Below are 12,718 nucleotides of genomic sequence, written 5' to 3' on the forward strand. Positions count from 1 at the left end.
TCATATAGCACACACCCATCTCTCTTAACTACAGCCACAGAAACTGAGGACTTACTGAGCTTGACAGATCCGTCCATACCCAAGAGGATGTTGTCACTTTTTATGTCTCTATGGATCACCTGGTTAGAATGTAGGAAATCCAGGGCTTGAAGACACTGAAGAGAGAAAGAAAAAAGCTTTAAAATGTTTCTAACAGACTCGCAAGGGGAAGCCTGTGCTACACACATATTCAGGATAGTCCTTCTCTCCTGGCTAGGTGAAGTGTAAATGTAGGGTCAGCTGGTCGTAGCTACAAAAGAAGTGGGTGGCACTGCTGATGTCTAAACTTGGCTTCTCACCTCTCTGCAGACTGCAGCAATCTGGCCCTCGTCCATGCAGGTCTCAGTCACTACATCTGTCAACGAGCCACCGGCCAAATACTCCATCACCACCCACAGCTCATCTCCTACCAAGTAACTAAAAAAAAAAGGAAGGAAAGAAACATTTAGTTTTAGTGTTATGTGCATCTCAAATCAGGGTTGTCAGTTCAGTTGACATTTGTGCAGAAAATGAGAAGAAAACTTTCCAAGAACACAAAGCAGCATCGTTACAGTTTAGGATGTACTGTTTGCTTCATCATGCAGAGTCAATTACAACACAGAGCAGGTGCTCAAGCATGTTACTACCAGCTGTGAACAACAGCAGAAGATCAATTTAGTGAAGTCAGAGCTGAGGGGAACAGATGCTAAAAAAATTGATAGACACTGATTGATAGTGTGGTTAAATTCTTCTCTATGTTTTAAAACAGTAGGTGGCAGTCATGCACCAAATGATGAAAGCTGACCGCCATAAAAAGGCAGAAAGAGAAGAAGAAGGAAATGAAGCAGAAGGAAAGGGATCTGAGAAGCAGGCTGAGAGGATCCTTCAATGTCATTACAGTAACAGCATTGACCTTGTCCAAGTTCTGACTACAAATCAGTCCCAAATTGGCCAGTAGACATCAGATACATTCATACGGCTGCCTGAGATTATTTGTGTTTAACCATCTTAGAAAAACATACATTCAAATGTTATTTTACATATGCTGAAAAAGCTAAAATAACTGCTACATACCTGTTAATATAATGTCAGACATGTTACTGTCAAGCAAAAGTGCCTAGCATTTAGTGTTTTCTTCTCAAGAATGCAGATTTCCTGCTTTTCTCGCTATTATTTAACAGAAAATTCAGCAGTTTTAGATTCTAGACTACTGGTTGGACAAAATAGGCAATGTGAGGATGCCACCTTAGATTCTGGGAAAGGCAAAAGAGACCAAATAAATAACCATAAATAGGCCTTGACCTCAGGATTTTGTTTGAAATGTGACCCTGCATGTGAAGACTGACCTGTCCAAGTAGTTGACTATATTGGAGTTTTTGTTTTCCCTCATCACCAAGATCTCATTGATGATCAACTCCTTCTTGGGCTGCTGCTGCAGGTTCATCTGCTTGATGGCCACCTGAGAAAACAGACGAGGGATTTGTGGCTCAGAACTACAGAAAAAGCCTGATGGTTTAGTGAGGAAGAGGAAATAATATACAGTGCGTGAATGGTGTGTAATCAACAGAAGAATATGACTTACCTCTTGGCCAGTTGCTATGTCGATGGCAGTGTACACAGTGCCAGACGCTCTGGTGAAACACAAGATCATAATCACATTAGTGATACACCATTTGAGAGTTTTAAAATTACTCATTGACACCGAAAAATATATAAAAATTTACTTAACTTTGTTAAAAGTAATTGGTGTTATCATATGAATATTATTTTGTCTATACATCATAAGGTCGCTCTAAAAATGTAGACATTAAACACGCATTTCAACAAAATTATGCTCATCATTTTTTGTGCTGCCACTACAGTAACAGTGCTATATTCATCTACTGAGGGCCAATTATAAGTAGCATGGATCAGATCTACTACTTAACAGTCAGACCACTGACTTCTGGCCTGTTGTAACTTGATTTCACTTAATAAGAAAACCCCACGGCTGGCATAAAAGAACAAAGTTAAATTGAGGTATCACGTTAGCCTGTTGGCAAGGCAACAGCTTTATTCCTTTGATATTAAAATATCACCGGCTAAAATTAAGTTGTAATGATGTCATTAAATAGTAAACTAACACAGTGCAACCACAGTGCTAACCAGGCTAAACTTGATGCCAGAGGCTTTACAAGTACTATTTGGTTCTTCACTGACAAACTGCGTGTGCTTATCTTACCGCAGAAACTTCGCTGCTGATTAATTCTATATCCTCCAAATGATTATTTGCACATCAATTTCTCACCGTGTTACACTGAAAATTTAGTTTTTCTCACATGCCTCCACTGTGAAAGACGAATCCAGAAACAGAGAAAATTGTTGATGAATTGAAGTTGTAGGGGTCTGTGTTTAGCAACAGCAAAATTATATCGAAACATCCATTTACAAACTTTCACACAACTCATGTAGTGTAATCGAAGTCTCATTTATCCAGTCGTATGCTCAGTACTTCCCAAAAAGACAACTCATTTTGACGGGGATCTGAACTGAAATCTATGCTCTCTTCAAAGCCAGACTCCATTGACAAAAACAGTAATTTAACCTTGGTAAACACAGGAGCTGCTGGGTTACCACTGTTTCTATCAGTTAGTTGGTTTGTGTTTTTGTGTGACTTTGGTGAATCTGAACTAACCCTTTAAAACACTGAAGTCACACAATAACACAAACTAACACACTGATTGAGGCAGTAGTAGACCAGCAGCTCCAGTTTTTAGCAAGGTAAAATTACTGTTTTTGTCAATGGAGTCTGGCATGGAAAAGAACGTGGATACATTTCACTCTCAGATTAGTTCCCTGTTGAAAGAGCTGTCTGTTTGGGAAGTACTGAGCATATGACTGGATAAACGAGACTTGGATTATACTGCACAACCTGTGTGAAAGTTTGTAAATGGATGTTTTGATATAGTCTTGCTGTTGTTCATAGTGGACCCCTATGACTTCAATTCATCCAGAAATTTCTCTGCTGTTGGATTCTTTGTTCACTGAGGAGGCATGCAAGAAAAACAAAGTTTACTTCACAAATTCAGCATAACACGAGGTGAGTAACTCATATACAAATGGTCATTGGGTGGGTGAAGTATTCCTTTAATAGTGATGACCACAAAGATTCACATAAATTTATGGTTTCCAATAGCTGGTCAACAGAATGCTATGCAGCCAGTCTGTCCTTATTTGGAGGTGAAACTCGTGATACTAAAAACCCTCAGCTGTGTATTTAGGCTTCTGGTCTTCTTTCTCTTGCTGCCAACTACACCTGTGTAGACGCTGTGAATAATAATGCACAGTTCCTGGTACCAATAAGTTAAAGATAACCCGGCACAGAGTAAATACACAGTTATCTACTGTTTAAGATAGGAGATTCCTGATCAAATATGGAAATAGTGCGCATGTCACAGCAGATAACAATCGCACAGTTTTTTATCTGTGCAGACGTGTAAAACACAGAAAGACAAGCAGAGAGAGATGGCTGAGCTAATCTGGCCCTTGGCCATTTCAGGATACAGTCCTCATTTCCTCTCTACTTATTTTTCTCCCAGTCGTTCAACCTAACCTTCCCTCTGCCTCTGTCTCACTAAAGTGGTCAGCACAGCTCCATCTCTCCTGGCGAGACTGACTGCTCCTCAAATTGCTCTATTTCAATAACTGCGACGACTGGTTTTACGATCACGGATGGACTTACCCTTGTCCTATTTTCTCGAAGCGCGTGTACTTCTTTTTGGGATCCCCCACGCTCACAATACTCCCTGAGTCAGACAGAAAGCAGATATATAATGATTGAGCTCGCGTGGGTGACACAGTCATGACGGCTTTCACACAAATACACAGAAAACATCGCAGCAGTTTTTCTGCCCTCCTATTTCAGACATGCTTTGCCTCATGGTGCATCTACTCTGAGTGCATGCTTCTCGACTTCACAGTGCATGCTGGTAATTTACATTACAGATAGAATGAAGGCCACAATCAAAGCAAAAAGTATGTCTTTGTCCAGACTTGATTACATTAGTGCTCCGTGCTTTAATTCCTTTAAATACACCTGATTGGTGCACTAGAAATAATATATGGCAAACAGCCACTGGAAACAAAATCTCCAGCCTGTCTGAATCTGCATACAATGAATTATTCGGCTCTGAGGTCATGTCTTCAGTATTGTTTGGGGAATGTCTGGACTTAAACTGAAGACAACTTTACATTCTATAACCATTGATGATTATGATATTTTTTGGACTCCATGTCTTTATATTCAACTGTTTTCAGGCATACAAAACAGGATTTCTCCACTAAAATAGCCCCTGTCAGTGTGGGGAAAGCTTTTACAATAACTCATAGAGATACAGAGAAAGTAAAAAAAACTATCAGAACTTTTTATAAACTGTTTTGGTGGCTGATAAAATGTCTTGGGCACATACTGAGTCTCTCCAGAATCTCCTCATCTGTCATTTTGGACTTCTTCCTCTGGCGGTCAGTGTGGCGATACATCGTGTTGGACGTGTTCTCCGGCTGGACTTGCGACTCCGGTGGAGTCACCACTTCTTTCACAGGGGTGGGAGGCTTTGGTGGGTCCATGACAGAGCGCGTGTAGATCTGCGAGGAGAAATGAGTCAAAGAAATGTAGAAGGGGTTTTGCATTTGCAGGAATGATATGACCCACTGTAATGCATCAACTCACAGATTTGGTGTGCTCGGGCCGGGGAGCGATGACTGGGGGTAGTTCATCGTCATCGTCCTCTTCTTCCTCCTCCTCCTCCTCCTCTTCTTCCTCTTCCTCATCCTCCTCTTCTGACACAGGTGGAGCGATTGGCGGCTCTGACGATGATGTTTTGGCGCCCTGGAGGGGTGGAGATGTTAGTCTGGATGCATATGTCACAAAGCAGCATGGAATGGAGGGAGTGTGTGCAGATCCCCAAATTTCTCCCCCAAATTAAGCAAATTTACACAGTTTACCACAGTGCACAGCCTGCAGACCCCCAACCAGCCATGAAAAGAGATTTAGTTCTGGCCAGTTGAGTTTCAAAACAAACTCTGTCGAACCTACAAACTGTGGTGATGGTGAGTTCATATAACAGATTCAGAGCATGTTATTCAAAAGTGGTGACATAAATCAGCAGGTGGTCAACATACACAAAATTCAGTTGATCTGTTGTGATACCCTGTAACAGTACATCTGACATTGTGTGAAATAAAAAAAGAATGGGGTTAAATTGCTGGGACTGTTGTGTTAATAGTGGAGGGAAGTTTTATGAGTCCAGTGAGAGCTGAGGAGACAAGCGTTAAAGAAGTGAGGTGCCATTCAGCGCAGTTGATCTGAGGGTTTTTAAGCTGAGGGTGTGCCGTGAGTCAATGGTGAGAATGAATTTTTAAGTAAGAAACTGTTCAGTGGCGCCCCAAGGGGTGGCATGGCCCCCTGATACAAGTGCTGGCTCCCCTATCGAAACATTATGGTCTTAAAGAGGCTGCGCTGCGTTAATTTTTTAAGCTAGTGCAAGGGTATGGGTATTTTGTAAAACTAGACAACTTAAGTCATCCAATGGTACCCACCATGTTGGCTTTTATGGGCTATATGGGTTACCTAAACTCGCGAGGGCTTGATCTTGGTAAATGCTTTGCTCCTTACAATCAATGTACTCCTTCAAAATAAAGCTGAATATTTGTCTGTTTAAAGTCCAGTTCAGACCAAAGATTTGCAACGAGATGAAACCATTTTAGAATGTTGCAGAGAAAAGTTGCAGTGGTGTGAACTGGCCATCTGAGCCGTTTCATCACTACTACAAATGCAACCATAGCCATTATCTCACTATCACTATCCTCATTCATATTTTAAGAGGCTACAAATTATATTCAGCCACAAAAAAAGGCTGAAAAACTGCAATCAGAACAGAAGTACAGAGAGTTGTTGCACAGAGATGATACATCATCTCATCTAGGTGCATCGGTGTGAACTGGCAGGTTTTTAGAACGTTGCAGAATGGTGCTTTGCAAGTAGTTGCCTGTTTCAACTCGTCTCGTCACGAATCTTTGGTCTGAACTGGGCTTAGGGAAAAGGACAACCAGCCTAACATGTATAGATACATAACACATTAAAACAGGATTAGTATTAGTAACAGTAACTGTAAAATTAGAAACCAAAGTTTATCAGTATGTGACTAAAATACTACAGCAGTATGATGGAATTCCTAAAGTTCAGTTATTATTTTTGGTTTTGGTGTGCCACCCCTTTCAGTGGCCCCATCTGGCCACCCCTATTAAAAAATGTCTGGGGGCGCCACTGAAACTGTTATATTCTATATTCAGCTGTGCCACTGGAAAGAAAACATGCCGCCACATTGCAGTAATGTGCAATATGGTGATGAACTGTAGACATCCTCATGATATGGTAGATACCTTCTGACAAGTCTGATTAATAAGCCCCAGGCATATTTATTATGCCTAATGCTCAGCCTTTATTTCCCCCATCCAAAAACTCTGCTGGTCTTGGATCATCTTCCTCTTATGGAGTGGAAACATTTCATCCATTTCCAGTCTCGTCATGCATAAATGAAGCAGTGCAGCTTAGTTCTGGTGATTAAAGGGAAAGGGTCTGGCTGAAGGAAAGTCCCAGTCCTTCATTCAGACATACTGGGCCTCTGACCCGCTCCAAGGAGGGCTGGGCCAAGACTGCAGTGCAGAAATGAGTGCCGAGCTAATTGTAAGCAGTGCCATGTGTTTTTTCTTTTTTTCTTTCTTTTAATAGAGCCATGCGGTAATGTCTACAATGGTGATGAAGTTACAGGCACATTATTGGCAATGTGGATCGCATTGTAAGGAGTATGAGCTCATACATGCAGCTCGACAGTCATCACAACCCTCTGTGGCATGCGCCCCTGCCCTGCCATTTCAGAGACGGTCCTTTGGAGGAAAGATTAGAGGTGCTCTTGTGGAAGATAATAAATACATCAGTAACATCAACAACTAATCCAATCCAATCACACCCCCCACATGACATTTCAGTACAGAGAGTGATGATGTGTCTAAAATCAAATATTTCTGTGTGTTTCTTTTGCATTAGTCAGTGGGAATAATCAAAATTAGGAGATCAAATTTAGCTTGAAAGCCAATGCAGAGATACATCATGTGGAAAATAATATGGAGGAGTTACCTTGTCAAATAATGCGCTGCAGGTTCTAAGGCTGACAGGAGGCCCAGATGACAGCAGTCGGTTCTGAATGTGAAGGTTGAAAATGGGATTTACTCAAAACAAACCCACACAATGTTTAAGAGTAAGTGGACTTCAGGGGAGGGGGAGGGGGGCAGGGGTACGCTACTGAGGGATGGACATTAAAGGGAAACTTGGGTATTTTAAAACCTGGACCCTATTTGCGCATGTCTTTTGTGTCTAAATGACTCATAACTAACAAACTCTGATCGATATTGTAAGTGTCTGACAACTTATGGATAGGATCCCTACAGAGTTACAGAGTAAGGGTGCGTTCAGACCTAGAGTTGTCTTGCTTTGGTCCGAATCAGGGACTAATTTTGTTAGAAAGCTGCATAATTGCCTAGAGTTGGTTTGTGTTCTCACGGCAGCATTTACAAGCTGACCAGATAAAATGCCTTGTGCGAGAAAGCTGCTCTTGATTGGTCAGAATTTCCATGTGGGAAAATCCAGGAAGTAAACAAAGCGTTGAAGAAGAGTACACTTGTAAGATAAATGTGACACTTTCTAATGTCACAATGGAGGGACAACTACGCAGGTTGATTTTAGCGCTGCTCATCGTGGACTATATTGCTGTCATTGTTCATTTTAGTCAAACCATAAAGTTTGAAAACGAGGCGCGGCTCCAACTAGAAAACAATGTTTTGATGCATTGGATGTGCTGAATGTGCATATTAAGTCAGTACAGGAGGAGGTGCACATTAATAATCCTCCAGGACTGTAACATGAGACTGCAGTAGGTTCAGATCAAGGTCAGAACACGTTCCCACCCCAAACAAACCGCACCAGAGTTCGTTTGTAACCAGGCCGAGACCACCTCTTCAAGAAGGTTTTGGTCCGGTTGTTTTGGTGCGTACTCGAGTGTGATTGCTGTGTTCACACCTGCCCAAACAAACCATACTTAGGGGGGAAATGAACTTGAGCTCAATTGAATCGAACCAAACTGGGCAGTTGTGAAAGCACCCTAAGTTCGTTTATATTTAACCACAAACAGTCACTAGAAAAATCACCATCACCAAACACACCAGACTCCATAGTAAAAGTATAAAATTACTGTTCATTTGAATGAAGTTTGGTGGGTTTGACGATAACCATTTCATTACTGTTTTTGGTTAAACAAAACAATCTTACCCTCGACGAAAAGGTCTGTCTCTGCAGAGATCCTTTCCATAATGTTACCAGACACTTAGAATAACAAGCGCTCCTGCTCAATACTGGACCAATTTCAAAAATTGTTGTTCCCATTAGTCACTTAGACACAACAACACAGGAAAATAGGGTACAGGCTGAAAAATACCGAAGTGACCCTTCAAGTCTGTAAATTTTCCTCCTGACACCAGCATGAGCAGAGGACGTGATGGAGACATATAATGCCACCTGAGGACTGTCCTTGCCCAAGCCTTAAACATCTTTTGAGATTTCTTGTATAAAATGTGATTTTAATCAGCTTTTTTTAACTATAAGGACGATAACTTCCACTTGTGTTCATGCACCCATCACTTTCTTTAACCTGATTAGACAATTCCGGATGACATGTCCATTACACAACTCAGTTATTGCCCAGTTCTGTCATAGTATGCACATGAGCACCTCACATACAGACACACGTGTTACACTTTGTTGGAGACCTTAGTTTGTCTCGACTAACTTTCAGTTTTCAATGTCACCTCATGTTAACTGGCAGGGAAACACTGTTATTGAAACCAATGTTGAGGTATTCACTTCAACAACAAGGTTAAAAAAAAAAAAAAAGTTGTGCACTTTTATTACTGCAGAATTGCTTTGGATACTTAAGCATAATTGTTCCTCAGACAAGAAAAATGGTTTCACTGTTAATAAGAGACCTGGCTCTGTAACGCTCTGATGAAGATGAAGCGGCTGCTCTCATTGATCTGGACAGACAAATGCTGTTTTCTATTACGCTATTAAACATTTATGGGCATCATAATTATGTTCATGTAATGAATAAACACTGCGTCATGCCCTTGCAGTCGTTGTTGACTCCACAACATCGACTCATTTCCAATAAATTACGTGAGGAATGGTGATTGAACTGTTGCATTTTGGAAGATTTTTACTTTAAAGCCTGAAAATTACTGACTGACTGATTCTAGAAATCACACTGAGCCGCTACAGTATATAGACATAAACACTGACTTTGACATTGTACAGATACATATTATTATTCGGCTGCTCCTCTATTTACGAAGGTACATAACAGACAGGACTGGCACCCAAACTGCATGAAACATTTCTCTTAAAATCTTGAAACAGCAAAGGTTTTTGTGAAGTTGAACACTGATTTTAACAACCAACAATAGATGAAATGTGAGGTAATTTATTTTTCTTAATTTAATTTATTTTACTTGTTTTAATTTAATTTACTTTATTTTTTTATTTTTCTATCTTATTTTGTTTTTTAATTTGAACACTGATTTTAGCAATCCACAAGAGATGAAATGTGGGGTAAATTATTTTACTTACTTTAATTTATTTTACTTATTTTACTTGTTATAATTTAATTTACTTTATGTTTTTATTATCAATCCACCAGAGATGAAATGTGGGGTAAATTATCACCTACTACTTTACTCACTTACTTATTTCATTTAAATTATTCATTTATCTATATTTATTTTTAATCTTATTTTTATCTTTATTCTTTTTATCTTTAATCTTTATTTTTTTCTTACCTTTTTAATGCACATTTTCATTTTATTTTATTTTAATGCACAGTTTCATTTCTAATTTATTTATTTTATTTTATTTTTATGTACATTTTCATTTCTATTTCATTTTATTGCTTTATCTTCACATACTTCTATTTCACACTGTTATTCTTACTTCTTATAATTATCTATTCTTTACATCGGAGCGACTGTAGTGTATCACAATTTCCCCTCAGGGATCAATAAAGTATTTCAGATTCTGATTCACAAACTGATGCTGTGAACACAGATATATGAATCATGGTCTGTTGGCTAATAGATGAGTCCTGTGGTCTGACACTCAGGTATTACTGGCTGGTATTAAAACTAATGTGAAATGAAAGTTAAGATTAACTGAGGGCTAAACAGGGAGAACTCACATGTAACACCAGGACACAGACACCAAGTTATTAATTACTGAAAGCAGGGACAAAGAATCAATAAAATTGATCCTGAAACACGGCCAATGTATCTGAAGTATCATCTTCATTTCTGTGTGTTATAAAAGCAAAGTGTTTGTGTCCTGCCAAAAGGAGTTTCTGAGGTGAGTCTATTGTCTGGTAGAGGTCGACACTGAGAGGAGTGTTTACTTCTTTAGAGTGGACACCAGTCACAGGAAGTAAAGCCTCATTGAGATCCTAGCCAAGGGTGTCAAAGTCGTTTTAGATCATGGGCCACATGCAGCCCAGTTTGATCTCTAGCGGGGCGGACCGGTAAAACCATTGTAGAAGAACCTATAAATAACACCTCCAAATTTTTCCCTTTCCTTTAGTGTGAAGAAGTGCATCATTATTAGTTGTGCAAAGTCATCCAGTGGGCCGGATTGGACCCATTAGTGGGCCGGTTCTGGCTGGATGTTCGACAGCCCTGTCCTAGAATCTAAAATTTAACTACAACTTGGTCTGACCAAAGCTTGAATTAGGATGCAACACAGTGTCCCTATAGTGCCATTCTCTGCAGTTATAAACATACGCTGAGCTAAGGTCAAGGTGAGGCACTTGATCGACCGACAACATGAACAACTGGCTCAGACGAGACAAGAAAACTGCAAGGCAGACATGGACTGTAGCAGGTGATAAGAGGAGACAGCATGTTGCTAAAGGAAAACAGCACACCAGCTCTGGTATATTTCTCTGCATTGCAGGTTAGTAGACGTTTGTGTTCAGACTAATCTGGCAGAGAGCATCAGGTGGCTCATGCTGGATTACTGTTTCTCTCTGAAAAGTGACAGTTTGCTTCTACAGACCAAATATTGGCACCTCTCCTGCAGCTCTTCCTGCCTGAGACAGTGCGGACCAAACCTAGGATGAAATCTGTGGCACTGTAGCCAATAGCTGAGTCACCTCTGCTGGCCGAGGACCACTGTGACAGACCAAGGCTGAGATGCTGTACAACACCCTCACTGGGCTCGCACAACCTTTTAGACTCACTGCCACACCTGCTTGCCCTTCACTGGCAAAGAGCTCTCTCAAGCAATAGCCCCTGCATTAAGTGATCCCATTGTAGTTTGCCTCGGGCAGCGAATCCCACTGAACAGACTTGGATTCCACTTCTTCACCCGGCTGAGTGTGTACAGGCCAAGGCATTCAAAGCATAGATTACTCTGGTCAAAGCCAGGAATGAGGTCAGCACAGCGGGAGTCCCTCTAGATGCAGCTGAGCCTCCAGTGAAGCTTGTCTATGGGTATTTCAAAATCTGGTTGAGTAGATTGGGAAAATAAACAATGAGCAGCAGTGGCTTTCGCAGCAGTCACCGTTTCCGTGTAGGAGCTGCAAACTGATTGGCGTGTATACAAAATTCAGGGCATTATGCCGCATAGTGAGGGCAGTAAGCCTCCAGAGGGGAATGCACACATTTTGCCCATTAGAGGCACTAGTCTGTGCAAGACGAGCATGCTGGAGAGTAACAAAGTCTATCCCAGAAATTCCCAGGCAGAGTTAGTCAGAGCAAAGTAAGGTAGATTTACAGTGCTGAGGTCTGAGAGGCGTAATTGCTCCGAGGTTCATGGCGATGAAATAAAGCCACATAATGTTGCAACTTACCTGTCAAATGATAACACTGTTATATATATCGTAAAGTAATATATCTTTGAGTTGACAGACATTCCAATGATATATGGTACATGGCTACAGACCAGTGATTGGGCTGATTTGTACTTGTAATGTTTTTACTGTAATAACCAGACAGTTCAGGGATGTCAAGATATGCAGCGCAGCAATATAATTTCTAATAGAGCAGACTGAGGCACAACCTCCAACGTTCATTAACAAAGTTGTGACTCATTTAAAATTGAGCATTAAGTCGTAGTTAGGTGTTATTAACTGACACATTTTGTCAGATACTCATTTTATGCTGATTTTTTTAATAATAATCAAATGCATTATTCAAGCTTTTATCCAACATGACCCAAAATACGTTTAGATATAGAAGAACTCACCAGAGTGTTTGCTGCTATGTACCCATGTGCCGACTTGTCTGAAACAGAAACAAACATTCTTATAATCTTTTGTATGAGGCATGAGAATAAATATACAACTTATTTATATTGGTGGATAATTTTTTGTTTGATCAATATTTTGTGCTGCTCACCTCCCGAGGTGAAGCTCATGTATTTCTGGTTGTTGACGGTCTCTTTGGAGTCGTAGAACTTTAAGACGTCCAACACGGCCTGCGGGTTCTTTTTCTGCTCCAGCTTGGTGATGTTTGAGGTCTGTAGGAGCCGTGCCCATTGCTCCGGGATACCCTGCACGAACAGACAGAG

At 40.6% G+C, this 12,718-nt stretch overlaps 1 protein-coding gene across 3 annotated transcripts in view; it reads right to left on the bottom strand.

Moving 5' to 3' along the window:
* Positions 1–12,718, bottom strand: part of LOC117270601 (serine/threonine-protein kinase PAK 3) — a 62,091-nt gene that overhangs the window by 5,551 nt on the left and 43,822 nt on the right. For 2 of the 3 annotated variants that reach the window (XM_078172419.1, XM_033648305.2), the window contains exons 4-13: positions 12,547–12,700; positions 12,395–12,432; positions 7,193–7,255; positions 4,727–4,885; positions 4,467–4,641; positions 3,740–3,803; positions 1,601–1,649; positions 1,365–1,477; positions 339–456; positions 56–155 (exon numbers count right to left, since the gene is read on the bottom strand). In XM_078172419.1, the coding sequence (XP_078028545.1) occupies positions 56–155; positions 339–456; positions 1,365–1,477; positions 1,601–1,649; positions 3,740–3,803; positions 4,467–4,641; positions 4,727–4,885; positions 7,193–7,255; positions 12,395–12,432; positions 12,547–12,700 (1,033 nt within the window). The remainder of the gene's footprint in view (positions 1–55; positions 156–338; positions 457–1,364; positions 1,478–1,600; positions 1,650–3,739; positions 3,804–4,466; positions 4,642–4,726; positions 4,886–7,192; positions 7,256–12,394; positions 12,433–12,546; positions 12,701–12,718) is intronic. The other variant, XM_033648313.2, reaches the window with a different exon arrangement.

This window comes from Epinephelus lanceolatus, chromosome 11 (assembly GCF_041903045.1).
Source record: "Epinephelus lanceolatus isolate andai-2023 chromosome 11, ASM4190304v1, whole genome shotgun sequence".
Lineage (NCBI taxonomy): Eukaryota > Metazoa > Chordata > Actinopteri > Perciformes > Serranidae > Epinephelus > Epinephelus lanceolatus.